The sequence below is a fragment of the Sus scrofa genome, chromosome 18 (assembly GCF_054392235.1).
Source record: "Sus scrofa isolate SSC_HxYL_T2T_F1_AM1 chromosome 18, Sscrofa_HxYL_maternal_Yorkshire_Landrace_v2.0, whole genome shotgun sequence".
NCBI lineage: Eukaryota > Metazoa > Chordata > Mammalia > Artiodactyla > Suidae > Sus > Sus scrofa.
This window is the reverse complement of record NC_139400.1, coordinates 54,991,664-55,018,892: the sequence shown is the minus strand read 5'-3', so window position 1 is coordinate 55,018,892 and position 27,229 is coordinate 54,991,664. Positions and strand designations below refer to the sequence as shown.

The window sequence follows — 27,229 nt, the reverse complement described above, 5'->3', positions numbered from 1 at the left end:
TCCTGCAGCCCCTGTAAGCGTGGGGGAGCTGCGTATGTTCTGTAAAGAAATGTCCTTATTTGAGGTCAAAGGACAGCATGTGTCTCTGTGTTTGGTGAGGCCCAGGGCTTGTGTTTTTTTTTGATCAGGAAGCACTTCATTTTTTTGAACGTGACTTTTGCTTGCACACTTGGTCAACCAAATTCATGTTGGAGTGAGAGTCGTGGGGCTGCCGTGGGGTTATGCTCAGTTACTCCCGGTTCTTTTTTGCATGACGTGCCGTTTGGCAGTTTGCTGGTTGAATGTGATGCGGAGGTCAGAATGGAACGTGTCCTGGGTTAGGGGCTCAAGGAACTGAGTTCCAGGACTCCTGTGAATCTTGGCTTCCGATTGTTTTCTGGGTCTGTGACCTTGGAAAAGTCCCTTCATTCCTGTGAGCCTCGGTTCTCTATAAAGAGCGAGGCAGTACAACACATGCACCGCCAACCTCACGGATAGTCGCGTCATTCAGATGATGGCTGGGAAAGGACTCTGAACACCTTTTTATTAAATGGGACTGCTTTGGACCAGGCTGGGTCCTGGGGAGGTAGAACTGCGCAAAAATGGACATACAAAGCTCCTGGTTCTCCTGAAGCTTCCATTCTAGTGGGAAAGCAACTACATACATATCAGGGGCTGGCTAGATTCATTACGATTGCGTCTGGATTATCATCCCGAAGTCAAATCTTGAAACAGACCCCAAGTTCTCTTGTGATGTTACTTGTTTCATTAGGGGCTGGGAACATTAATCTCCCAGCTGATGAGTTTCACATTAAAATGGAAAGCTGGTCCTTTTACATGGCTTGAACGGCTTGAACCTGAAGGAAGAAGGAGTCCAATACGAGCATGATTGGATTCAGCCCTGAACGAAATGCCCTGCATACGTGGCCCCTCTAGATCCTCCCCACCCTCTTTTCTTTCTTTTTTTTTTTTTGTCTTTTTGCCTTTTCTAGGGCCGCTCCCGCGGCATGTGGAGGTTCCCAGGCTAGGGGTCGAATCAGAGCTGCAGCCGCCGGCCTACACCACCGCCGGCCTACACCAGAGCCACAGCAACACGGGATCGGAGCCACGTCTGCAGCCTACACCACAGCTCACGGCCACGCTGGATCCTTAACCCACTGAGCAAGGGCAGGGATCGAACCTGCAACCTCATGGTTCCTAGTCGGATTCGTTAACCACTGCGCCACGAAGGGAACACCCCACCCTCTTTTCTGTGTCTCTCAGATTCTGATGCATAGCCCTCCAGCTATGTCTGATTTATGTAGAAATAGCGACCTTGCATGTCATTGCCCCTGGTGCACCCCCTCTGTCCCTGCAGCCTAACTCTGCTTTGGGAAACTGGATGTGATTTGTGTCGCATCCATTGTGTCCTAACTCCAGCTTGATGTCCTCTGAGGCCCCGTGGGTTACTAATTAAGTAGGGCCACCATCAATAGCTTGGACCTTGTTCGTAGAGCACTTCGGGAACTTGAGAGGGAAACACCACAGCGTTAAAATGTGAAATATATGCTTGTGTTGTAGATTTTTAGCATGTGTTTTTAAAATACTTGTTTTTTATATAAGTTTTGAAGTTATGAACCAAGAGTGCTATATGTGTCCAAGCCCTTTGAAACCAGAATGGTGCTATCTCTGCACATGTGTGTGTGTATGTAATAATATTTTTTTCATTTAAAGTCATTTGGGAAGTAATAAATATTTCATAGCAAAGTACATATCCAGGCCAGTCTTCATAAAGGAATTAGAAAGTAGTTTCTTCAACGAGGTGCCAAAGAAGAATAATTTATACCATGTTATTGAACACTGGGTATATGTTTAGCTTTTTTGCATGTTTTAACTCAATACTTAAAACAGTATTCGGAGTCACATTCCATCTAAGTTGTATAGACAAGGTTTTATAAGAAAGGTGGAGGCACGGTATTAATCCCAGTAACTCGCAGGTTTGTAATTAGAATTCTTTTTTGTTGTTGTTTTAGGGCCGCCCCCGTGGCATATGGAGGTTCCCAGGCTAGGGGTCCAATCGGAGCTGGGACCTCCAGCCTACACCACAGCTCATGGCAATGTCAGATCCTTAACCCACTGAGCCCAGGGATCGAACCCACATCCTCATGGTTACTAGTCGGGTTTGTTACTGCTGAGCCACAGTGGGAACTCCTATAGTTAGAATTCTTAAATGCTAGCTAAATTTGGTCAGTATGATTCTGAGATTTTCCGTATATTCATTTTTCCTCAGTCTTGACTATAATCTTCCTTTTGGATTCTCCCCCCACCCCGTGCTAATTTTCAATTGCAAGTCGCATTTACTAATAGTTATGAAAGAAAGTTACAGACTGAATTATAAACTCTGTTGGTAAGTCTCTGATGATGAAATTGGCATTCCCGCTAATTGTTTACATTTGCTCGCTGTCACAAATGGGCACCAGCTCTCTTTGCCGAATTCATTAATACAGCTACATGTACCTTTCAGTGTAGACTTCTGTATTGTAGTGTGTATTTCCTAAAAATCTAAGGAATTTAAATTAAAAGACTTTTTACAGAAGGACACCATGGAAACACTACAACTACTTTTACACAAACACCCCCCACACACACACAAGTTTTATGTCTTTATGTTCGATAGAGGGCACCACACCCCCCCCCCACACACACAAGTTTTATGTCTTTATGTCCGATAGAGGGCACCACAGCAAAGATCCTGAGTGTCTCCAATGAAGATGTGTAGGTTTTGTTTTTTTCTCATGGTAAGAGGTAAACAGGCTGAATGAATTTTTTTTTTCCTACATCACACCACTCCCCTTCCGCGTGTTATACAGGTGTGTGTGTGTGTGTGTGTGTGTGTGTATGTATCATTATATTGGGTTCCGTAGACTCAGGGCATTCTTAGGATTATATGGTTGTGCATAGCTATGTATGGTCTCAGCTGAACCCATATATAATACACCTAATAAAATCATGTTGAGGAAAACCAGATTTTTCAACTGTGTTTAATTCAAGGAAAAACAGATTTTGCTTTGTTTAAAGTTGTTATGGAGAAAGGAATAACGTTTGACTCATGTTGTAAATACCTTTTCCTAAATTCCTTTAAAATTCTAGAGGCTATTTTTTGGTTCCTTTTATAAAGGCTTGAAAGTTGTATACATGTATTTTTTTATGGAGGCTTATAAAGATGGCATTTTATGGACTGTTTTACAAAGTACTCTTTATATTCAGGTCGAAGGTGATTTTCTATTAGATTTGTTGGTGGAAAATGTGGCTCAAGGATGACTGAGGTCAAAAGAGGATTTAATATCATGATGACAGTCGCAACCCTCTGTGATGCACAGTAAACCAGACGTGACTTAAAATGAACTAATTATGCTCACTCAACTGGATGGGAAAACACTCTCAAATTTTTGTATTTTTAGTTTTGAAATGAAATGCTTGACTGAAAATAAAAATCATAAATACCACAAAAATTATTTTTGTTTACTTAAAACTCACACCCATGATGTATGGTGGCGTAAATGTAGCCAGAGAGACAGAGGAAATTCCAAAAACCTAAGCTGTGCCTGGCAGATGTAGTCTTTTTGAACTGAGGGCGGGTGTGGGTGTCCCCTTTCTGCCCACCTCTCTCTCCCCACCAGAATGGGGAGCTGTGTATGCTGGGCTCCCGCTGGCTGTTCACCCATGTGTCCTCCAGGTGGCAGTATGAAGCAGAAAAGAAAACACTGGGAAATAATGAGTCTAATGTACAGTAAAATTGGAAATTGAATTATAGCTCAAGAAAAAGGACAGTAGCCTTGAGGTCCCGATCAACCTGGACTCTGATCACTTTTGTTTGCTGTACCCATGTGTTAGGTTACTAGCAAGTTAATAACAGTGTGGGAGCAGTTCAAGGCTCAGTAGAATTGCTTTAGACATGAAATGAAGCTAAAATGAATTTGTGTCCAATATCATTGGCATTAGTGCTCATTACTTTTGTGGTGTAATGCCTCGAACCACCTAAAATCAATTTTAAAGATTACCCATTATTTTATAAAGAAAATAAAACACATTTCCAACAGAAACAAAGCAGTAAGGATAATCCTATGAACAGCTACTCGGAACATTGCTGGCAGGAAACCACTGACAAAAGGACACAGGAAACACTCTGTTCAGACCTCACAGTGGATGCAAGTTAGTATTAATGGGTCGTTGCCATATAAATCTTCTCTTGATTTGAAGCATTTAAAACAAGAATGGTAAACATTTATAAATGTAGAAAATAAATCTCAAAGAGTAGTAAAAGGGATTTACTATTTCACTACTCGTACTTGGTCCATTGATCTTTATCATGTGATGTGGTTATCTTCTGGAAGAAGCCTGGCCAGAGGACATGGACTAGTCTTTAGCTGCTTTGCTTAAGACTGTGCCTTTTTAAAAAAGCACAAAGGTTTTCCTTTTCCTTTTAGTAGTAGGTCAGTAAAGCGTATCTTCTCAAACTAGATTTGCAAGCCTGTTGGAAACAAAGGGAACTTTGGTTTGGATACTGTGCATTTTTAGACACTTGCCTTCCTGAAGCAGTAATTCTGTTTTATTTGGAAGACAGGGAAACATTCCAGAGACCTGGGGTTTTAAGCAAATGGATATGAATGGCCAAAAGAGATTTATTTTTCTCATTACTTGTTTAAACAGTTCAGGATATATGGGCCGAAGTACATAAGTTTATTTTTCATAGATCTGTTTGAAAAATCCCACATGGGGTAGAATTATATGTGGGTTGCCGTGTTTCAGTTTTGTCCCCTACCTCTGACCTTAGTGTCCCGTGTTGCATCCTTATTGGACTATGAATAGAGACTAAGTTGTCATGCACCAAAATCTTTGCTTCAAAGATAAAACCAGTTTTTCTTTAAATATAGGGTGTTCTTTGACTTACTCTCCTGTTCTAAGACATGCGTTTCAGAAAAAGACACACCCACCGATACATGAATTGGAGCCTGTGTCGATTTTGCTACAGGGTGGTTTTAATTCTCCACGTAGTTCTGATGCACTAGCTGAAATCTGTACTCTCTTTGTAAACTTTGATCTTGAATGTGGGAACGCTTGTGTGGACTTATTACAAAATTATATTTTAATTACACGTATGGCAAAATTGGCCGGGAGCAGTTTTACTTAGTGACTCATTTGAACATAGGTACGCAGTGCTGCTGAAGATCCTGGAGAAACTTCTAGTCGATCTTAAGCGTTCAAAAAAAGGCACCGCTCAACTGAGTGCCTGTAAATATATATATATAAACAGACTCGTAAAGTTTGAGAATGTCAAACATGCTGAGAAATGTATTGACTTTTTAATATAGTTTTTAATAGTCGTTGAAAGGTTTGCTGTTTCGTGACAGCCTAGCCAATAAAGATCACAGAACTGACATGCTGGTTGGCAGTAAATTTTTTTAAAGTAGACTAAATTTCTGTGACCATATAAGCAAAATATTTCCCTAATTAATCCACATGGCCATAACAGATGGTTAAATTGAAGAAATGTCCTTGAAGTTATTCTTTTAACAGATGTTCTTAACTATTAGCTTCATGTTTTTACTCACCCAAATTTCCAAATAATTGAATCAAAAGTTAACATATGCTTTCATCCCTTTAATAGGCAGAGTCCGTAATTGATGCAAAGTTTGCCACAGCCGAGAAATGACTTCCGATGTTTGTCTGTCTCCTGCCCTGTACTTGGCCATCCCTGTCCCCTGATTAGGTCTTCCTTTTCCCTTTCACACAGGGTCCTACAGAACGCGCTTCTGCTTTCCGACAGCAGCCTCCACCTCTTCTTGCAGAGCCATCTGAATTCAGAAGACATTGAGGCCTGTGTTTCTGGGCAGACGAAGTACTCTGTAGAAGAAGCAATTCACAAGTTTGCCTTGATGAACAGACGCTTCCCTGAAGAAGAGGAAGGGAAAAAAGAAAATGATATAGATTATGATTCAGAAAGGTATCTCCTTGCATGTTGATTCACTGTGTACGTATTTATGTGACACGGCGTGCACATATGCATGTGTGGAGATATATACACACTTCACTTTTTTGTTGATGTCATACTAAGATAATGAAAAAATTAATTGACTGAGATTTTATTGAGCTGTGACAGCTCATCATAGGAGTCTTCACACACACCTCCACACTGAATTAATGAATGCGGTAGAAATTCAATTATCTGCATTCTGATTATGTGACTTTCATTTAGTCAGACTTGAATTATTCGCGTTTAAATTATCTAGCTAAAAAAATATCCAACTGCACTCCAAATGGCTAATTAAAAGTCCAAATTTCCTGTCTCTCTTTGTGACTGGAGATAATTAAAGTTCTCCTCTGTTACTCAGCCTTTGAGTGTGTTGTGAAAACCAATTTCCTCTTTTTATTATTTTCCCCCTCTCTTCTTTTCCAGTTCATCCTCTGGGTTCGGACACAGTAGTGATGACAGCAGTTCACACGGATGTAAAATGATCACAGCTCCGCAGGAATCCTGAAAAATAATTCCAATGTTACCATTCTAGGAATAGCAAATTAGGTCCCGTCGCAGAGACGAAAGCTTGCGCATATTCTCTTCTTACCTAAAGCTCCCTGTCATGTTAAGTATTTAAATTCATAAAGATGTTGTGTTGTTTATTAGTGGTATTTTTATGTTGTCCCACTTTGGCTAAGCTTCTGTAAAAAGCTACGAGCCTGTGAATGCAGCACTCCCCTTGATAGGCGCATACTGTTGGTAAAACAAGATCCTGCCCTCAAATGAAAGGATGTATGTGTTTAAAAAAAAAAAAAAAAAAAAAAAACTAGTTGATTTTACTGCATTTTAAAAGATAGGTAAGTAGGTAGCATTTAAAATCCAGATAGAGCCTTTCTGCTGGTTTCGCTGGGGCGGTGTTGGCCGAAACACAGCAGGTGTGACGTTAGCCACCTCGGCAGACAGCCTGCTTCTCAGACAGGCAGCTGGTATTTTGTGGGTACCTCCCCTGCCCTTGGGAAGACGCTTTGCTTTGGGGGGTCTTTAACTGAAATATTTGAAGAGTGTTTATTTAACCTTTCCAGTATTCTCTTCCATACTTAGATGGAAAATGTATCTTATGAATAGAGACATGTTAAAATAATGTTTACATCTTAGAAAAAGCCAGAAATAGTGCTAGACATTTTGCTTATATTTGCAATATGTAGACTCAGAAATGCATTTGCATTGTCCAGAATCAGCTTTCACATGTGGTTTCTGGAAACAAATAATTTGTTTTCATTATCTGTGTGTAATTAGAATTACAGGTTAACGATTTATCTTCTGACTTAATGTGCAATTTCTTATCACAAGAGAACTTTCTGTGATGGTCAGTGGTGGTTAATTGTTCCTTATCTTTAAGTTAAAAGTGGGATCTTAAAAACATTAATAAATTTTGCCAATAAATATTGCCATAATTTAGAAAAGGATAGGAACTTGCTAATTTCAGAATTAATTAATTTTTTAAAAAGCCCTTTCTTTTATGGCATCTGCCTGAGGATTGGTATAATTTGATAAAAATGTCTTTTTTTTAGTGGCCCAAAGATAAAGTGTCTTAGATAAACTACATTGAACTGCAAATTTCAGATGAGGCAGAATTTTATTGAGATAATTGTCTAAGTTTCTTCCTTGTTGAATGGTACAAAATATCCCTGAATTTAACAGGAAGATATTTTTACATAGCTGGGATAACTTGTTGCTTTAATTAAATGTTACCTCACCTCATTTTAACTAGGAATTTAAAAGTTACTGCATTATTTTAAGTCTTTGAAATGCTTTTATCTAAGAACCCACAGAAAAAAAATTAGAATACGAATGATTTCCTTAATTTTGCCTTTTGTTTTTTCTGTTTGGTCTAAAACATTATTGAACTTTGTGCAAATATTTTGATTTAATGTATCTTGGACCGTATTACTTTGCCATCTAAGACATATTAGTTTAATACAGGACAAAAAAAGATTCAGCAATTTTTTTTTTAATCTTGCTAACATGTAAGGTTTGCCACCCATTTGAGTGCAGTCCCCAGCTCCTTGGCAATATGTACTTGCATTCATGTTATTTCTGTTTTACAGCAGTTTTGAAAAGCATATTACGTGCCACCAATTGTCATATAACGTTTAGATGATGCTACCACAGCCATCAAAATTGATATTAAGTATTGCCTAATACTCTGGTATGTAAACTTCATGAGGTCATCATTTTCACATTAAAAATGAAAACATCAACTTTGGTTTGTTGCAGCTCTTATTTTATACAAGAGAATGTATTTCTTCTGCCTTAGATCTAAATTCAGTGTGTTTTTGAGTGATCTGTAATTTTTAACGAATAATTTTGGTAAAACTTGGTTAATAGTCACTATAGTTGTGTACATTTGAGGCTTTTAGCTTTGGTTTGGTTGTTTTGATATCTAAGCACTGGCTTCTTAAAACTGATTTTCTGCAGTTGAGAGATTTAAATGAACTTCAGCCCCCAGTGGCTTTCTTGCTTTGTTCAAGTCTTACTTTCCTCTGGCATATTTTTATAAAGCTTTCTTGAGAAAAAGAAAACAATTACTTGAATAACTAAATAGAATAGATGTTATTTAAGTCTTTTAAATGTAACTTAAAGAATCCTCATCTTGGATGCTTTATGATTTACATACAGCAAAACTGGCTATTTCCCTGGCTGACTCTGCAAGGGCAAGACTATTCACCTATAAAGCTAGTTTATGTGTTCTTTTTGAGAACTGGTATCATATGTAAGCCAAAGGTGTCAACAATGAAAGCCAACAACCTGTTACTTAGGGCTTCTTTTAAGGTCTCACTTGAAAGAAAGTGATTTAAATTCTAGTGAAATTTTCCAGTTTTAAAAATTACTACAGAAAAACAGAAATGTTAGTCTTTAAGTAGTTATGTCCCTTAAGATAGTAAATACCTTGCAGGAGCTTTTCATGCTTAGTTCACATTTTACTGAATAATTAAATACAAACAAGTGATATGCAATAACTATTGTAAGGCAAAAGAATAAAATGTCTTTTATGGCTATTAAGAATTGAAACAAATTCATTTAGCTTAACTACAATTACCATTATATCCAACAGTAAATTGAATGTTGTTTTGAGTTCAGTTTATGGTTTTTTTTTTTTTTTTTTTCCCGTGCCTAAGGATTCATCATTTTTGAGCTACTGTGGTACAAAAAAAGGTTTTCAGTATTTCAGCTTTAAAGGAAGACCCTTTTCCAAGAAAGGCCTCTAAAATTTTAAGATAAAAACATAATAAGAATAAAGAGCTTATTCTATTTCTCAATAGTTTTCCTCTTAATATTTAAATCACTTAGTAGGTATCCTCTGAGTACAATGCAGCATCTTTCGATGGAGGATACAATCTATTTCAATACAGTTTTCTGCTTTTGTTGGGATTGTAGACATTTATTTTATATATATATATACACACACACACATTTTCAAATACAAAAAGCTGTCTGAAATTAATTACTGCAATCTGACATTCAAAGCATAGATACAATTCTCTTTGCACATAAAGGTCATAAGACATGAATACATTTTTAGTGGAATGGAGTTCAGAAATCTTAGGATGTAAATAAACAATAATTTCTTTAAATTTGAAATATTTACAAAGGATTTTGGCTCTCTTCTTTGCCGTATGCATCTCACAAACGAGTCACCATTGTCCCTTTTAAGTCAGACACAATTGCTCTTCACTCTTGCTGGAAACTTTTCTAGATCATTGTTATGAACAGTGCATTGGACACTAATTTATTTTAGCTGCGCAAACTCTGGTAGTTAATGACCCTTTTCTCTTTCTCCACAATTCCAAAGAGTTCTTTTCAAAAGATAGAGAGGAAACGAGAAAAAAAAAAAATTAAGCTACGATTTTCCGCTGCATTTAAACTCTGGTCTAAAGACACTATGCAAATGGTTTATGCTAAAGAGGAAAATACCCTTTCTCCCCCGACGAGAAGTGTAGATGCATCCAAAACCCCACACCGCTTGTCTTTGCTGCAAGAGGCACAGCACGGGCATAACTTGTGGTTGTGTTTTTGCTGCTTTCTTACCTCTGGGCCTTCTTTATAGCTCTGCCCCCCCACCCCACCGGCGGCGGCGCTCCCGCGGCGGCACCCGGGCCGCCTGTTGGCTGCGGCGCCCGGCCGGCTCGCGCACACTCCCCGCGCCGCGGCCCGCACACGCGCGCTCCCGCCGCCTCCCGCCTGGGCCGCTCTGCCCGCGGCGGCGGCGGCGGCGGCGGCGACTGGGTGGCAGGTAGAGAGCCAGCCGGCCTCGGTTCGGTAACCCATGGCAACCGCCCTGGTAACCCATAGCAACTGCGCGGCGGAAAGAAAGGAGGGGGAAAAAAAGGGTAGGGGGGCGGCGGGTGGTGAGTGGGAACAACAACCGCAAAGAGGCACGATTTACAGCACCGACCTGCAGCGCCCCCTCCCCTGCCCACCTGCCTCCAACGTGGGCACCGCGAGGCCCCCTTCCCAACGTTAGAATGACAGCTTGGCGGCTGGAGAAAAAAATAAAAAATAATATGCAGAAGAGCCTGGGGGGGCGGTTGATTTTGGTGCGGGGGAGGGGAGCTTTGAATACCGATGACCCCCAGGGCCTTCGAGTTCACGGAGCCAGCCCCGCCGCTCGGTTGGGTTTCGGGCTTGGGCTGGGTCAGGGAGGCGGGTCCGGAACCCGGGGGGCTGCGGCGCCGGTTCCCAGTCTAGGGCTGGACCCGAGTCTTTGTTCTGTAGATGCTCGCGCGGCGCCGCGGCCCCAGCTCCGCCGCCCGGCCCGGGAGGGGTCGACGAGGAGCCGCAGGCCAGGGTGTGGCCGAGGCCTGGAGGGGCCCGGGAGCGCGTTCCGAAAGTTTCATCTGGGCACGCACCTCACACCCTAGCTGGCTCCTCTAGTCTCCCTGAAACCCGCGGGTGGGCGCGCCATCGTGTCAATCTCCACGCCGCCCCTTCCGGGGAGGGAGAGGACAGATGCGCCAGGTGGCGGGGCTGGGTCGCTGGGGAAGAAGCGCGTGCCTCTGGGTCCAGAAACGGCCCTGGGTCAGGTTTTAATGTGTGTTTGTGTGTACGTAGGGGCGGGGGGTGGTGGGGAGGAGTACGTGCGGGAAGAGACAAGTCCCCCACCCGGTTAGGCCGAGCTTTCTTTACCCTAGAAACAGGCTCGCAGCCGGTGGCAGACCCCTTGCAAGGCCGCCGGCGGACAGAGGGGGGCGCTGCCGGGCCAGCACGGTGGCTGCGGCAGTCGGCGGGGGACCGCGCCGCATCTGGGGTCTGGCTAGCTGTCTGCGTGGTGGCGAGGTGGTAGGGCTCCCAAGTGGAAAGAACCCACGCCAGTCGGTGCTTGGGAACATAGCTGCTCGTTTGTGTATTCGAAGAACACCCATCCCTCAATTAAGGTGATGCAGGCAACACAACCAGAACGGGTTTCATTCGATACAGAACACCTAGGTAGATAAAAGGTCCACTCCACCGGAAAATGTAGTGGGATGGAGAGAGATTGCATAGGAATCTGGACTCCTGTAGTTCTAAATCCAGATCTAACTGGTTGTGATTCCAGGTGCATTTTGATGTCTTAAGAAGATTAAGCCCCAGGTAATTTCTGAAGTCCTTGGAGATCTTAATCATGATTTATTCTCCCTCTGTAGGTGTGTGCCAGTTAGAAATACAAATAGCAACGTCCTCCGCAAAGACCTGCACAAGTATAACACTGCACACATTTGTGCCATACATATTCCTGAAAAGGTGATTAGGTTAACAGTGGGGTTTATATATCTAATAATTTTTTTTACTAGTAGAAAGAGAAACTGGCTATGTAAAGAATCTGCATGTAATCTTTTCATAAAGGAATCTTCCGAATATATATTTGTGTTGCCACAGATCTCAGGGAAACTTGGTTTATTTTACAAACATGCACGTTCTGGGCTCTGCTGCCTCCTGGGTACCAGGTACAAAGGAGACTGCAAACTGGGTATTAGACCTGGGTAAACTGTAAAAGATAGCTTGCTTGCCCTGGGATCCATTCAGTACAATCCCAGCCCTCTGCATAGTGGTGTACTGGGAGCCCTGTGCTGTAATTTAATTTTTTTTTTAACAAAAGCAATTACAGAAAAGTGCAAATTTAACGTGTGACATTTAACATTTTGCCGTGGCAGGCAGCCTCCACTTAAATGGGGCCTTTCTGCAGAACAACAGGAGCCAAAAGGCCTTGTGTCATGGAGTAATGTAAGACACAATCTGGGCTGCAAACGCACAATGAATCGGGGAGGATTTATGTAATTAATTGACCAGTCTTAACCTGTTATCGTGATGTAAGGAATTTGGAACTCATTAATTTGGGCTCTGACAGATTTCATATTAGAGCTGGCAAATATGGATTGAGCCTCTTATTCTTGTAGCAGCTGGAATTTCCATGACAGTGAGGATTAGTGAAGAAGACCTATTGCTGGAGTCAAACTGCCTCTTTGTAATCAGTAGCCCTACTTTGAATTAAAAGGAAAATGAAAAAAAAAAAAAAAAAAAAAAAAAGGGAAAAAGCCTATTACCTGGCTGAAGGACTGGAAGGGGCTGGTGCTCATTCTGCTGGTATGTGTATTGAGCTCAAGCATCTGCAGTTGAATGAAAACATTAATTTTAATCATAAAGTTAGGTGGTTTCTCAAGCACCTTGAGAGAATGAGAAGGTAGAAGGATCTCAGGGTCAGGTGTGGTATTGTTGTCAGTTACAAGGGATGAAAAGACCGAGCCTTTGAATTGCCTCTCTGAATTGCCCCACAGAGGCGTATGAAGAAGGACATAGAAGTCTTACAAGGGGCAAGTGGCATTTCTTGAATGTCATATCCGCAGATGAGCAGTTCAGAGCCTTGAAGGAGAAACGGGCTTTCTCAGGAGCCACTGACTGTCTCCTGGTCAGAACTCCTTCGTGGATCCCATGAAACGAGAGTTCACATAATGAGCAGTTCGTCGATAATCTAATTTGTGCCATTTTCACAGTGTATGATGTTTAATGAATCACCCATTTGGAAATGTCTAGTTTCTTCTTTGAGATTTTAAGAAAACCCAGTAAAAATCTAACTTTCATTTTCACTCTCCTTGACAATCAGAAAAATGCTAGGTTGAAAAAAAATGTCCCAAGATTAAACTAAGTGCTTTTTCTTTTCCTTCCTCTCACAATAGGTTTCCCCTATTGCTGTGCAACGTGATAAGGTTAATATAACAACTGCCATAAGGATCATTAATACAGGAAGATAAGCAAAGTTGCACGTTTAAAACATTTTCAGGGTATCATTTGCCTCCTTCTGCTGATAAAAGGAACTTTGGTAACAGGCAGAATACAGGCACTGAATATTAACTTTTTAGCCAAAAAGCCCAATCGACCTTTTCTAGTATGTTATTCTTCATAAACACTCCTCAAAGTGGGTACTGACTGCCCTTGAAATATGTTTTTAAATTTGTATATTACCGTAATTTCCAGTCAAACAACTTTAATTTTAATATAAAAATTAATGTTACAATGTGACTCTTGCAAGAACAAAAGGATCGCTAGTCTCCTCTCCCATTTGTTTTTGCCATCTCCATTCCAACCAAATTCCAAAGTAAAGAATTTTTTTTAGTTAATGATAATGGGATTTGATCTAACAATGAAGTACTTGGTACAAAGATTTGTTTTGTGATTATCTCGTCAAGGAGTGATTTCTTCAGCTTTGGTTCCATTTAAGCGCATATGCATAAAGATAAACACTAGAAATTTACATCAATATATTAATGTTATCCTTCACATTCTCAATGTGCAAAAACGAGCTAGTAGTTGTTTTGGTATTATTATTTCAGTGGGAAGGCTGTGAAGATAAACAATTGATATCAGCAAGACTTGGATAACTAGCGTAAACCATGACAAGGGCGATTAATAGTGTGTATAAACACACTTCAAATTTGTATACACGATCTCAGCTCTCACCTAGGGATTTCTTTGTATTTTTTTAAAAGGGTAATTTGTAAGTTGACAATCACAAGGTTATCAACTCATGTTCTGTGTGTACTGTGTATATAGTAGGGGTATGGACTGGACACTTTGAAGCATGATTTACCCAAGAGAGTGTTGACAGGAAAAAAGTCTGGTGAATTGGGTTCTGACTCTGCCACTAACCCATACCCAAAGGCAGCTCCCCCGCCCCCTACCCCGGGTCTGTAGACTGCACTTTCCTCATCAGTATATCAATAAGACTGAATAGAGAACACTTTAATAAGAGTTACTAAAAAAGAAGAAAGAAAGAAAGAAAGAGAGGTAGGGTGGAGGTTTCCATTCTCTATTAAATTATTTCTGCAGGACTTCTCAGTGCCTTTCATACACTGATAGACAACACGTGTGTGTGCGTGCGCGTGCGTGTGTGTGTGTGTGTGTGTGTGTGTGTGTGTTTGTATAGGGGGATACTGAATGCAACTTTAAAACTGTATCCAAGAAGACAAGAAAATTTTTATGATCTTTGAAGCAGTAATACTTTGGGTTCTTTCCAGGCTGGTTAAAGAGCCCTCGTGTTCATCTTAAGCACTCCTGAGGCCAAGGTGTGAGGGCTGCGTGGACTTCACTAAATGAGAAGGATTCCCTTTCAGAGAGCAGGTTCTGTAATGAGGCAGGGAGTGTGGTGCTAGGTTGAAATCCTTGGCTCACTGCTTAAAGAGGAACGACGTGCGGGGTCTTTCGGAGCTGGTTTCTGCAGTTATCATGTGACGATCATAATACCACCTGAGGGCAGGTATGCGGTGCTGATGAAGTCACTGCGCGTTTCCTCTGCTTGGAAGGGTCTTTCCCTTCCCCTCCCACGCCTTCTTGCTTGGCTAGTTTTGCCTAGCCATTCATCCCAGACTCTGATGAAATGTCCCCTCCTGCAGCCGCCCACTCTGACCACACCCCCTACAGGGCAGGGGCGCTTTTGCGGTGTTTCAGGCACAACCCACCTCGCATTCGCACCTACTTTTTCCACAGTACCCATCCCCTGTGCTGCACCCTAGGTCACCCACCTATCTGTTCCCTTCAGGCAACAGCCCCCGGAGGGTGAGGACTGCATTTCATCTCAGGACCCCCCCCCCCATACTTAATACGGAGCAAATTTTTTTTTTTTGGGGGGGAAATGTGCCTGCAGCATGTGGAGGTTGGGGGGGCCAGGGATCAAACCCATGCTACAGCAGCGATCTGAGTTGCTGCAGGGACCTCACGGGATCCTTAACCTGATGCTCCACGAGGGAACTCTCAGAGCAAGTTCAAAAGTCTGGGATGCATTACTGTCCTATGTAGGCAAAAGGCCCCACAGACCTTTCTTGAAGAAGAAATACTCCGGAAATGGTAGTAGGTAATTCAGGGATGTTTCCCTCCTTGAACTTGAAGGCTTCCCGGAAGGTGTAGGAGAACCTTCTGCTGCAGTACCTCCTTTCGCATTTCCCTCTGGCAGTAGTCTTTGAAACGGCAATATACTTGAGGTCTGCGTGGCAGTCAGCCAGTGCTTTGCCAGAGACTCCTCTTTGCATTGATCAAAGAGATCATTGAATGAAAGAGTTTGTGAAATATTTCTTTTGGTCAACTTGTGTCTAAGATACTGTGCCTGGTGCAGTGTGTATGTGACAGTGACATTCAATAAATGGTTGACGGTTAAAGTGAAATATTTGACTATATGGACAGACTAGCATTTTCTCCAAATGTATAGTGCTATGTCAGGTAGCCCCGTATAAACTGAAGCCCCATCTGACTTCTCACAAGCAATTTAAAAATAATTTAAAGCTTTACTAAGTTCTCATAAAAAACAGCAAAGGATTGTAATTTTAACCTTCCAAACTTTCTTAACAGCCTCAGTGCTCTTCTCTCTCTCTCTCTCTGGAAAGATAAAGATCCATCAGTCTCTCTCTCTGTCTCTCTATCTATCTCCACTTCACATTCCTCGTCAATTTTTTTCCCAAACTCTTGCCAACTTTAGCCTTTTCCCAAACTTCGAAGCCCCCGCCCACCCTGGCTCTTGTCTTTTTCTTCTCTTTTTCTTTATCCGTCTGTTCTCTTCTTCCAGTGGCTCTCAGTGTAAAACTGATCCTCCTGACTCCTGCCCACCCGAATTCCACCGGGGCAGCTGAGGCTCGGGAAGGAGTCTGGCAAAGAGAATTCTGCTGCAGAGTGGGAACAGGGGGGCTGGGCGGGGAGTGTGGAGCGTGCTGGGGGGCCAAGGTTGGGAGCAAGTCAGCTATATTCACACGTGATTATTACCTTTTATCCCATGAGCAGAAGTGAGCAGAATAAGACCTGCAAGTCTAACCCTGCAAGGAGAACCTCCAAAATCTCCTCATTCTGTTTAGTTTCAGCGAATCACAAACATTAGTCTGCATCCCATGTTCGCTTTTCTTTTTGTTGGTTCACCTACCAAGTTTATCCTCTGACCTTCATGGGACCTCCTGGGACCATGGGAGCTCTAAAAAGCCGTTGTGTGAAAATCTCCTTTATTTCTAAGGACCACTAGGTAAAGAGTCTGTGACCTTCTCTGGCCATTCATCACAGGATGAACAGTTCCTTTTAGAAAATTATTATAGCCCACGTGCCTCATGCTACATGTTAAGCCCAGACTGTGGTGGCCAGGGTCAGTGTGGAAGAAGGCTGTTGGGAGGCCACAGGGAAGGGCAGAAACTTGTCTGGACTGGGGAGCATCGTCCCTGTACATATACTGACTTCAAAAGTCCTGAATGCCCTGTGTTGGGTGGTGCCAGACCTGGAGAGGAGAAGATTAAAACACTAATGGATGTTTTGTCTACACCCATCAGCTTACACGGTGGTTTAGAACACAAGCATATTTTACATGAAGACATTGAAATTTTTCTTAACCTTTTATGGACTAGTTGAAATGTTCTCAACATTATCATTTCATCCTAAGTTTTGCTGTAGTAACTTATGGTTCTTTCCTGAATCAAGTTTGTTGATAACTATATTAAATAGTAGACTCCCAAACTCAAAAGTGACATTTCTGTAAGGGTTTTGACTGTGCAGTGTGTTGTGTCTGAGTTAACTTAGGATGATCTTAGTACAATTTAAGCGTTTGTGTGGCTTGTGGCTCAGCCTGATCTCCAGAGGAATAAAAAAATATAACCAGAGTAAACGTTTGGTTGAGTTTGAAACCTCTGCTGACCTACAAGAGAGCCAGAGAAAAGGAAAGGAAAAGGGGAAGGCACGTGAGGTGACACTGTCAGGGTACAGAGACTGTTTTTGGAGTAGAATATCAGTAAATCAGGAGCTGGAATTATGTAGAGAACTCCAGTTATAGCAAAGAGACCCCACAATGCAATGGCTTGAACGAGTGAGAAATCAATTTCTCTTTCAGTATGTCTCCAAGGCAGATGGGCAAGCCCTGTTCCAGGAAGGCAGTCAGGGATCCAGGCTGGTGGGGTGGCTCTGCCATCCTCCGCAGGTGCTCCAGTCTGTTCTATTTCCAGCCAGCAGGAAGGAAAGGAGACAACACAACTGGGGCAAGCACCTTTGAGTTTATTTTTCAGTAGAAAATCCCAGACGTATCCATATAAATGAAGGGATAATGTAGGATAATACATCCCTCTGTACCCATCACTCAGCTTCAAGTATCTTCACGTGGTTGAACCTGTACCATTATATCCCCCAGATATGTCCTCCTTTGCTGGCTTATTTGAAAAATCAAATCTCAGACATCTTGAAGCAGATGATCTGGAAGTTGTACACATCACTACATCACTTGTTAAAAATGTAGTCACATGGCCACGTCCAGCTGCAAGCAAGGCTGGCCGAAAGCTCTAGCTGGGTGGCTGCAAACCCAGGAAGGAGGGAAGAATGCCTTACTGGATTCAGGCTTTGTGGAGAGTCCTTGAGAAAGGTCAGAGAGGTGGAAAAATTATGTGACTTGAAGAAAGACTAAGGATGTTTCTGTAGAGCAGTAAGGTCCACATAGTGAGAACTGCATACTAACTCCGTGTGAAAGGACACGGAGTCTTAGGCACTTGAATTTTCAGAAAATACAACACTGGCTGAACAAAAACAGGACAGCAAAATGAAGTGGCTTAGGAAGTCACCGCAGAAGCTTGCTTTTTTCTTACCCGTGTAAAATTAGCCAAGGGAATGATTTTAGAGGAGAGTCAATATATGTGTGAATTATGAACATAGGTTATTTGCTGTTGAAATCCTGCCTTTGAAAGTGTTAAAAGGTGTAATGCGTTTTTGAGATTTCGTGTATTTTCATGTAATAAAAAGAACAAGACACTACAGAATAAAATGAGCAGAAGATGAACTGGTTGAAACTATTGAAACACAGAGTTCCCATCATGGTTCAGCAAAAACGAATTTGACTAGTATCCATTGAGGACACAGGTTCAATCCCTGGCCTCACTCAGTGGGTTAAGGATCCAGTGTAGCGGTGAGCTGTGGTGTAGATCGCAGACGTGGCTTGGATCTGGCGTTGCTGTGGCTGTGGTGTAGGCTGGTGGCTACAGCTCCGATTCGACCTCTAGCCTGGGAACCTCCATAGCCGCCGGTGCAGCCCTAAAAAGACAACAAAACAAAACTAACGAAACAATCATGTCAAGAAACATTTATTGAGCATCTCCTTATTCTGAGGATTGTCCTGGGTTCTCCAGGAGATGCAGTGATAACAAATCCATAGTCCTTGTTCTCACAGGGGCTCTGTCTGAGGGCAGATACACATGAAAATAGCTAACGAACTATAACACCAGACAGAATCAATCAGAGGCCACAGTTGAAGGACAACTAGCAGATATCCACTGTTTCACCTGCCCTGTCCCTTCTCACAAGTATCTTGATTTTTCTTCAGGCCACCCCCTTCGCTCTCAGTTCACAGTGGAGCTGACAACCTCCACGTCCAGGTTTCTTTACCTGTAAAAGTATGCTGACCCTACCTTGAAGCATGATTTTGAGGCCGAGTGGAATTGCTGTGTGTGAAAGACATGTATGTGTGAATTATTACCATTATTACTGATTTGCCGTGGGTAGAATAAATAAGAATAAAGGAAGTAATGACATTTTCTAGAACCAATATTGTTTGGGAATAATTGATTTTAAGACAAATAAAATACACAAAGATTCTCGCTGTCATTTTCAAATACCATGCATATTCATTTACAAGGGAGCACTCTGTATTCATGATTTTGAATTGGGGGTATTTTTCTTCATGGTGCCTGTTTCCGGTTTCCCAGGCTCCTTCTTGCCCGGGCTCTTTATGCACATACATGGCCTTGAAGCCAGGAGGCAACCCTTCGGTCCTCGACTTGTGGGCTGGAGCGTCACAGGCAACCTTTCCCTCCCCCACCCCCACCCCTGGGGCATCATGTTTTCCCACCCTCTGTAGTCAGGAGGTTGCAAATCTCCTGTCTTTCTAGAAAACCATTGCTTGTATTTATACATTAGCCTTTTGTGTAGTAGGTTTTGAGTTAGATTTAGTCCCAGTGGCTGAAAGTTCAGCATTTCCTGAATATTTTCCTCCAAATCCACACCCGTGTGTGGCAGGGAAGAAGCTGAAGGATGAATAGGCTTCCATGTTGCTGGGTTATTGATAGGGAGATGCTGGCAGAAATTTGCAAGCATTTGCATATATACAATTGTCTGTCTGATGTTTGCTTCCAGGCTTGCTCTCCTTCTCTCCCCCCCCCACCCCGTTCTCTTTGTGCAGTGAATTACTAATACAAATACAGATAATGAAATTTCTGATCCCAGCCTGCAAAGCAAATGCACATTTTGGAAGGTATCTGGGGAACATAGATAGATTCTCTTGATCTTGTTGCTTTATCCAGACAAGGCAATGAAGGGGAGAAAGTAATTACAGGAACTTGTCTTTGAAGGTAGAACGAGTGGCACTGACAGGATTTCTTTTTAGAGAATCTTGTAGAGATGCCATTTTCTTGTTAATACCAATAGGTATTTCCCTGGAAACAGAGTTTACTTATTAAAATGTGTGTTCGGCAGATGGGACGCTGTCCCAGGAAGCAGAACAAGTTCCGTCCTTGTGGCTTCAGCACAGAATGGGTCTGGGGCAGATGGCACCCCAGGATGGAGGCGTTCGCCAGGGACACCATGATAGTGCAACTCCTGGAGGCAGGAGGAAAGCAAATTTGCATCTTTTGGTGAACTAGTGCTTGCACACACGCAGGAACCACCAGTTCCTTAAAGTGGAAGCCTGACTTTGCCAGGCAACTGGAGACGGGTGGCTCGGTGGCCCTGATTAGGTGGCAGTAACATCAGGAAATCTCCAGAATATGTTCCTATTAGCTATTAGCTATCAGAAAGTTCCATGGAGAAAAAAAAAATTTGAAAAGCAGCTTTAATTGGGAACTTTTCAAGGTAATAAGCATTTTCTTACACCTATCCCTGCAGTAGACCAAAAATTCATACTCTGGTGAATAAGCAACTAAAGTTAAGCCCATGTTTTCTGAAGCAATCACATGAATAAGCAATGAAGGTTTAATTGTCAATATGCTATATAATTTATGCCATAACGTGATCAACTTTGGTTCCACAAATGCATGTCAACTCTTTATTTCTTTTTCAATAATCTTTGATCTTACCTATTGTTGACCTCTTACCATATGTCATGTAGTAAATGCCAATTCTGTTTGTCTGAACAGGTTTCTCAACAACCCAAGTTTGTGCTGACAGCTTGTACGGAAAGAACAAATATTTGCTTTATATTTCATGTAAATACGTGCATGCTGTCAAATAAGACGGGCTTAAGGAGGCTAAGATTTTGTCTTCCGTGGCTCACAAGAAGGGACAGCTAATCTATATTAGAAATAATTTGAGATGTAGAACTGCCATGTGGAAAATATAGATCTCCCACTGGTTGAAATGACATTAGTAGGAAAAAAATTTAGCTGAAAAAGGTTATGAAATGTTTATTTTGTCATACAGCTAAAATATGTTGGGACTAGAATAAAAAAAAAAAGAGAGAGAGAGAGAAATGGTTTAGAAGACTGTCCTAACAGCTATTACTCTATTGGAAATAGCTTAGTGATATTATAACACTTCAAGTAGACCTGATAGGAAATGATACAACTTTACATTAGGTCAGGGTTGAGTAAAAAACAGTGCTAACATTAATATACATAATGTAGATGTAGATGGATTTCTTGAAATTTGAAACTCCTTGAAATAGCTAATGTGAAAGTAGACACTGGACAGTAGCTGGGCTCTTTGCTTTCTTTGAGTTTTTCTTTTAAAGCCTTCATCATCCAGCATGATGTAGGTAGAGGTACACGGCAGTAGCTGCAGTTTTGTGGTGGAGCGTGAAAGGAAGAAAATGTCTCTTAAAACTAGAAACAGTGTTCATTCTATTGGTGCTGTGGAGATGGAAGCTGGTGTGTGAAATTTGTTTGCAGATATAGTGGATACTAATCTGCATATGAAATATTCATTATGTACCAAGTGCTTGGATTGGATCCATGCTGTCTGCCATTGAAGGTGGGATGGCGGACTGATTTTCCCCTTGACTCCTTTCCTGTTTCATGATGCCTACTGAGCAAATATTCCTGGGATGTGTCAGCCATGGAGCCACCTTACTGGTGTGACTGTTGTCCCCACTTTCCTTTCTATAACGAAAACTGAACGGTTCGGGTACTGCCATCTGCCTTAAATAACACACTTCATAACACAGAAGGAGAATTTTAATAAGATCTCCAAGGGGTCCGCTGCCATTTTTAGAGGGAAGGCTTTCTACAAAGGAAGTGTATGTAAACTCCCAAGAGAACACTGTTGAAAACACCCCCGGTGAGAGGAACCGGTGTCATCCCATTTTATTGTCTACCTGTCACCACAGTCCTCGCTGGATTCTGACAGGCTGCTCTTTTCTCTTGTAGCCAGTGCTGCTTAATGTCATTTTCTTGGTTGAACATCTTTATTTCTGACTTGTTACAAACCATTAACTAGTTTCCAGGTTTCCATGTCCTGGCTACTTTTGACTAGTAAGTTATTTAGCATAACAAGGTTTCCCTTTATCTTCTTGCTAAAGAAAAGCTCTACATGAAATGATCAATGCTCCAATTTTTATGAATCCTAGCAGATAGGAAGTGCCTGTCATCGGATGCAAGGCATCTTTGCTGAAAGCGTATTCTAGTTCACATAATAGAACTTGACAGACATGCTAGGTAACCATTACACTGTCTGCAGAAGGCTTCAAACAATTTAGGTGAAAAGCAGAACATTTTACAAAATGTACGTACTGCTGATGGTTTCAAATAACTATAACTTGCTTTTAATTATATTTCCTAAATGTAATGTTTTCAAACATAAGCTTCTTTTAATATAATTTGAAAAGCCTTCAGTTGTGTAACAATTGTCAATCTTTATAAACATACTTAGTTGTGGGTAGCATTGCTAAAATGAAGACTGGCTGCTTTGGACGTTGATGTTAAAATAACATATACAGACATGTGGCTTGATGACATACTGCTAAACCATTAGAAGCAATGTTGACTCTAGTTAGCTTTTGCAGAAAGCTACTCACACACGGATTAACGTAACTAAAGCCTTAGATAATCTTTTTCCCAAATTACTTTCATCTATTAATGAAATGATATAATATTTAAATCCTAAATAGTAATATTTATTGCTTCTGGCCTAATTGATGGATTCAGGAGATTTAAAAAAAAATCAGTTACTCACTTAATAATTCTACTTCTAGGACTCTGTCTTTGGGAAATGGTTAAGCAAGTGCATACTATATTTGTTCAGCGCATGTGGCGTTGTTTTTTAATTGGGAAAATCTGAGACAGCTTAACAATCTATTAATAAGGGGATGGATAAATGAGCCATCCCCTTAAAAATGGAATGCTGTGCTGTTGTTTAAAAAATGAACTACAAGTGTATGTGCTGATATGGAGAATGTCTTGATATATTACGGAGTGAAGAAAGCAAATTGCAGCACAGTATGTTGAGTGCGATACCATTTTTGAGGGTGGGGGAACTCTCTCTCCCCAACGGAACTCTCTCTCCCCAACTCCTCTATCTTTGTGTGAGCATAGAACAGTCTGGAAGGATACACACTAGACAACTCTGGGTGTGAAGGCATGTGGGCAATGAGAAGGAAGACCTGATCTTTTGCTTTCTGTAAGCCTCTATTGAATGTAGATTCTCTAGTGTTTATAAGACACCGTGAGTTCACTTGACAGTCGAAAAAATTTAAAAAGGAAATTTCATGGCCTGGAAAGGATAGGACGAGAAGAGATAAATGCAGCTGCTTGAGATTTCCAACAAAGAAGCATGCTTCCTTCCCTTCAGTTAGCTCTGGCACTTAGAGCATTTGTGTCTCTCTAAATATTTTAACGACAGAACCTCAAAATGTGGGTGCACACACTGTCAGCTCTGAGAATAGGTCATTCCAGGCAGCGGCAGTGGACCTCAGTTGGTTTCTTGGTGCTGTATTTCAAGTCAGCTCATCAATTATTAATAGTACATGTGTAGGTCAGAGACACACTAACCGTGACACTCATTCCATAATATTCTCTCTTTAGCATTAGAAGAGAAGGGAGTAATCAATAGGCACCATCAGAGGTACGTTTCACATAGACATGGTATATGCACTTAGAAAAAAGAGTCAGATCTTTACAAAAACCTGTCAGCCTGGCATTAATCTTGCATTATGAATAATGTGGCTATCTATGAATCTTTAATATTTTTTAAATGACGAAATTGTAGGGTATGCTCTACCAAAGCAAATTTGATAAAATGTGAGAATAGTTTGATCAATGAAGATGTTGACATACATGAATAAAAAAAATTTAAACCTGGCTCCTTAAATCAGGAAAAAGTAATGGCTATACTTTGGCCGCAGGGTAAAATTTCAGTCCTGGTAAACTTGGTTCTATTATTATCCATAATGCCTAGAAATTATTCTTTAAACAACTTATACAATGATTGTTTGGTTAAAACTATCATCCCACTGAGCAAGAAGCTCTGGTCATATGCTACGAAGAACCAATATGGTGCTGGCTCCTAGCTTATAATAAAAGCTATATTTGAAAATTCCTAACAAACACAGAGATTAATGTTTTGTATATAAGGTGCATCAGTGCTTGAGAAAGATTACGAATTCAATGGGTTGTTAGAAATACTGTTATGTTCTTTTTTTTTTTTTTTTTTCATGAAGTAATCCTGGAATAATTTGTTCCAGGTTTTATTTTCAGTGAAAGTAAGAAAAGTAGATCAGGAACTTTGCTTATGAAATTTGCCTAATGAAGAAATTTTAATCAGTGCTTGTTGAACTGAAAATAAAAATATAGTTTGTTTCTACAGATTTGAGGAGAATTAACATGTATCTGATTGTTAATATTTGATTCTTGTTTAATTATTTATGGTATCAAGGAATGAATCTGTCAAGTAAATAATGAAATGCGTACATGCAGCATATGTAATTAGGTTAGGTGCATAAATCCTAAGTGTTCACTTTATAGTTGTAAGTATGAAATTTATTAATAATGAGAAATGTTAAGTGAAGAAAATTCTTAACACACTCTACCTCATTAGTGTGGGTTATAGCAGTTTTTGGTCAAAGAAGAAGAGGAAGAGGATGTGGAAGAAAAGGCAGATGAAGAGCCTTCATTTTCTGGTTGTGCTTTAATTGTTTAAAAATATTAGAGAGCTAGAATGTGTTTTCCTTTGTCCTGTTTAGAAGTATGTGATTTGAACACATGAGTTGTGAGTTTAAATAAATGACACAAATGGAATAATTTCATATTGAAAAAAAAATACAGGCTCCAGGGTTTTAAAATCCAAATATTTAAGGGGGGGAGGAAAGTCAACTAACATTTGTGAACAAAAACCCTGCTTTTATGACTGAGCTGTCAGATGCTAATGTTAAAATTTGGCTCTAAATTCCCTGCGATGGTGAAAAGAGGGCAAGCAATGTTTTATCAACTGCACTCTTGCATTTTCCCCTTTCCTCACTAGCTAAATACTGTAGACGAGAGAAGCCACTTATCCAGGACCTTCCTTGTACCCTGATTTTGCCTGGGCTGCTGGGACATGTAATACAACAGGGATTGGAGGAGAGCTTAGGTAGCTGTGAGTGGGCTTCACGGTACATAGTGCTAGGTGGATCCCTGGGTATGATGGGCTGGAGGTTAGAGGGCAAGCTCTCTGCTCCTGAGGATGTAATGGGAACCCTGCCCCTGCAGGGAGCTGACTGAGTGGCTGCCACCACCTCTGCATTAAGGAATTTGACTTGATAACCTGGTTAGACTTAGTTCTGTCCTTAATGTTAATCATTAATAGCACTGTGTGGTGTAAAGGGCAATCAACCAGAAAACAAGATAATGAGATCCCATACTACCACTCACTAGCCTGGAAACTTCTAGAAAATTCTCTAAGCTTTCTTCTCTCATCAAACAAGAGGGTTGTAATTCTGACTTTAATGGTCTACAGTTCACAGGGATGATGTTTAAATACATCTGGTTTTGTGCAAGCAGCGCCATGAGCTTCTTGGGGGGAAAAAAGGGGGAAAGAGGTAGCATTAATATACGAACATTCATCATCGGACTGGGTATTGTTATAGAAGCAGTTATACATTTATAAGAAGAGGGAAGATATAATCACTAAAGGAAGTCCATGTGTTATTTTAGTAAATGATATGAATCTAACTAGATCCACCACTTAAGAACTTTCCATGCCTCAGATATATTAAAGTTAAAAGAGAACTAGAAGGCCTATTTAGGATAAGGAAGTGACGTTACAAAACAAAGAATGTATGTTGTAATTTTCCTACCTATCCTGATTAAAAGAAGGGAATGGTTATTTAATAATTTTATCTTCAAAAGCTTCTATGATTTTACTGATTTTCAAAAGGGTAATATTCTGATGTGATTAATTCAGTTATCATATTATTTGCTAAATCAAAGGAATTATTTGCTCTTGTCCTGATCTTAACTCTTAGATGTCTGAAAACTAAAGAATTTAGGGCACAAATGACTTAATTCTGTTAAGCATTATTATTGTAAAAGGAAAACTCCTATGTGGAGTCCATTACATGGCTACTTATTTAGGAAAAAACAAAGCAAAAGTATAAAAATGACTTTCCACCCTCTAAGAAAAATTGCTGGTTGAATTCAGCCAATTTACTATTGAATAAATCAATACACACCATTTTGGGGAACACATTTTTGTGGAAAAAAAACCAATATAAGAATAATCTAAATATGACTCTTTTTGACTTTCAGATGATAAACCATCATAAGTTACAGAGAAGTACTTTTAGTTACCTCCCCAAATCTCTCCTTCTTCCTTGGGACTCACTCCTTTCTCACCAGCCCAGATTCTTAAGAAAGAGAAATTATTTTTTTTAAGCCAATAAGCTTTGTGATAGTTTGTATTCAGGAATAGATGTGGCCGGGAGACTAAAATTCAGCTTTTGTTTTGACATTGCTTGTCTTATTTCCTGCCTTTTCCCCTCACCTATCCCCCAATATAATTCAGGGATAAATCCTGATTAGTTATCAGTGATGATAGTCTCATCTCCCTTGCTAGCAAAAGTTTAGAGATGGGCTTGTGACCCAGTTCTGGCCAAAGAAATATGAGAAAAGATCTTCTGAAGGTCTTCTGATATAACTTCCCTATACTTAAAAACTGTAAAGTAAGACTAGTTCCACTTTTTTTTTTTTTCTGTTGTTGTAGCCTGCAGCAGTTTGATGTGGGATATCAGTTCCCAGGCTAGGGATTGAACCCAGGCTGCATAGATGAAAGCACTGAATCCTAACTACTAGACCACCAGGGAACTCCCCAGTCCCACTTTTTTAGGCTGGACTTGACCATGTGATGCCTGGAACTATGGCAGCCATTTTGAGACCTTGAGGAGAACTAGCTAAGGATAAGATCAATAAACTGAGGATGGAGGCATGGAAAGATGAGAACGTGGATCCTTGACCACTTTAAACATGAATTAACCTCAGCATCTGCTACCTTGAGACTTCCTATGGGAGATATATTTTCCTCGTTGTTTAAGCTAGTAGAGACAAGGTTTCTATTTTTTAACATCAAAGTTATCCTAACAAAAGCCAGAGGTGAAAGAAGCTTTGTTTTATTGCCTCCATGAGAACAGCTCATCCTTAACCTGGGGGTGAGCTTTATTATACATTCTGCTGATAATATTTATAACACATTTTACTTGTTTGCTTAATAATATTTAAGTCCTCTGCTATTTGGACATGTGCATTATTTCTAGAATCCTGGGTG

General features: G+C 40.8%; 2 protein-coding genes and 1 long non-coding RNA gene across 13 annotated transcripts in view; 2 read left to right on the top strand and 1 right to left on the bottom strand.

The window, feature by feature from the left end:
- The window catches only part of SNX10 (sorting nexin 10), an 81,117-nt gene extending 72,882 nt beyond the window's left edge, over window positions 1–8,235 (top strand). For all 9 annotated transcript variants that reach the window (XM_021079049.2, XM_085005663.1, XM_085005666.1 and 6 more), the window contains 2 exons: window positions 5,753–5,962; window positions 6,416–8,235. In XM_021079049.2, the coding sequence (XP_020934708.1) occupies window positions 5,753–5,962; window positions 6,416–6,497 (292 nt within the window). In that variant the 3' untranslated portion in view covers window positions 6,498–8,235. The remainder of the gene's footprint in view (window positions 1–5,752; window positions 5,963–6,415) is intronic.
- On the bottom strand, window positions 2,986–8,477 carry LOC146395062 (uncharacterized). Its single transcript, XR_014834102.1, has 2 exons — window positions 5,571–8,477; window positions 2,986–4,489 (listed from the first exon to the last, which is right to left on the bottom strand). It is a non-coding gene; the product is annotated as an uncharacterized LOC146395062 (long non-coding RNA).
- Window positions 8,478–10,234: 1,757 nt separating this feature from the next.
- LOC146395061 (uncharacterized) overlaps window positions 10,235–27,229 on the top strand; it is a 176,408-nt gene continuing 159,413 nt past the window's right edge. For all 3 annotated transcript variants that reach the window (XR_014834100.1, XR_014834101.1, XM_085005669.1), the window contains exon 1: window positions 10,235–10,316. The gene's annotated coding sequence lies outside the window, so the exon portion shown is untranslated. The remainder of the gene's footprint in view (window positions 10,317–27,229) is intronic.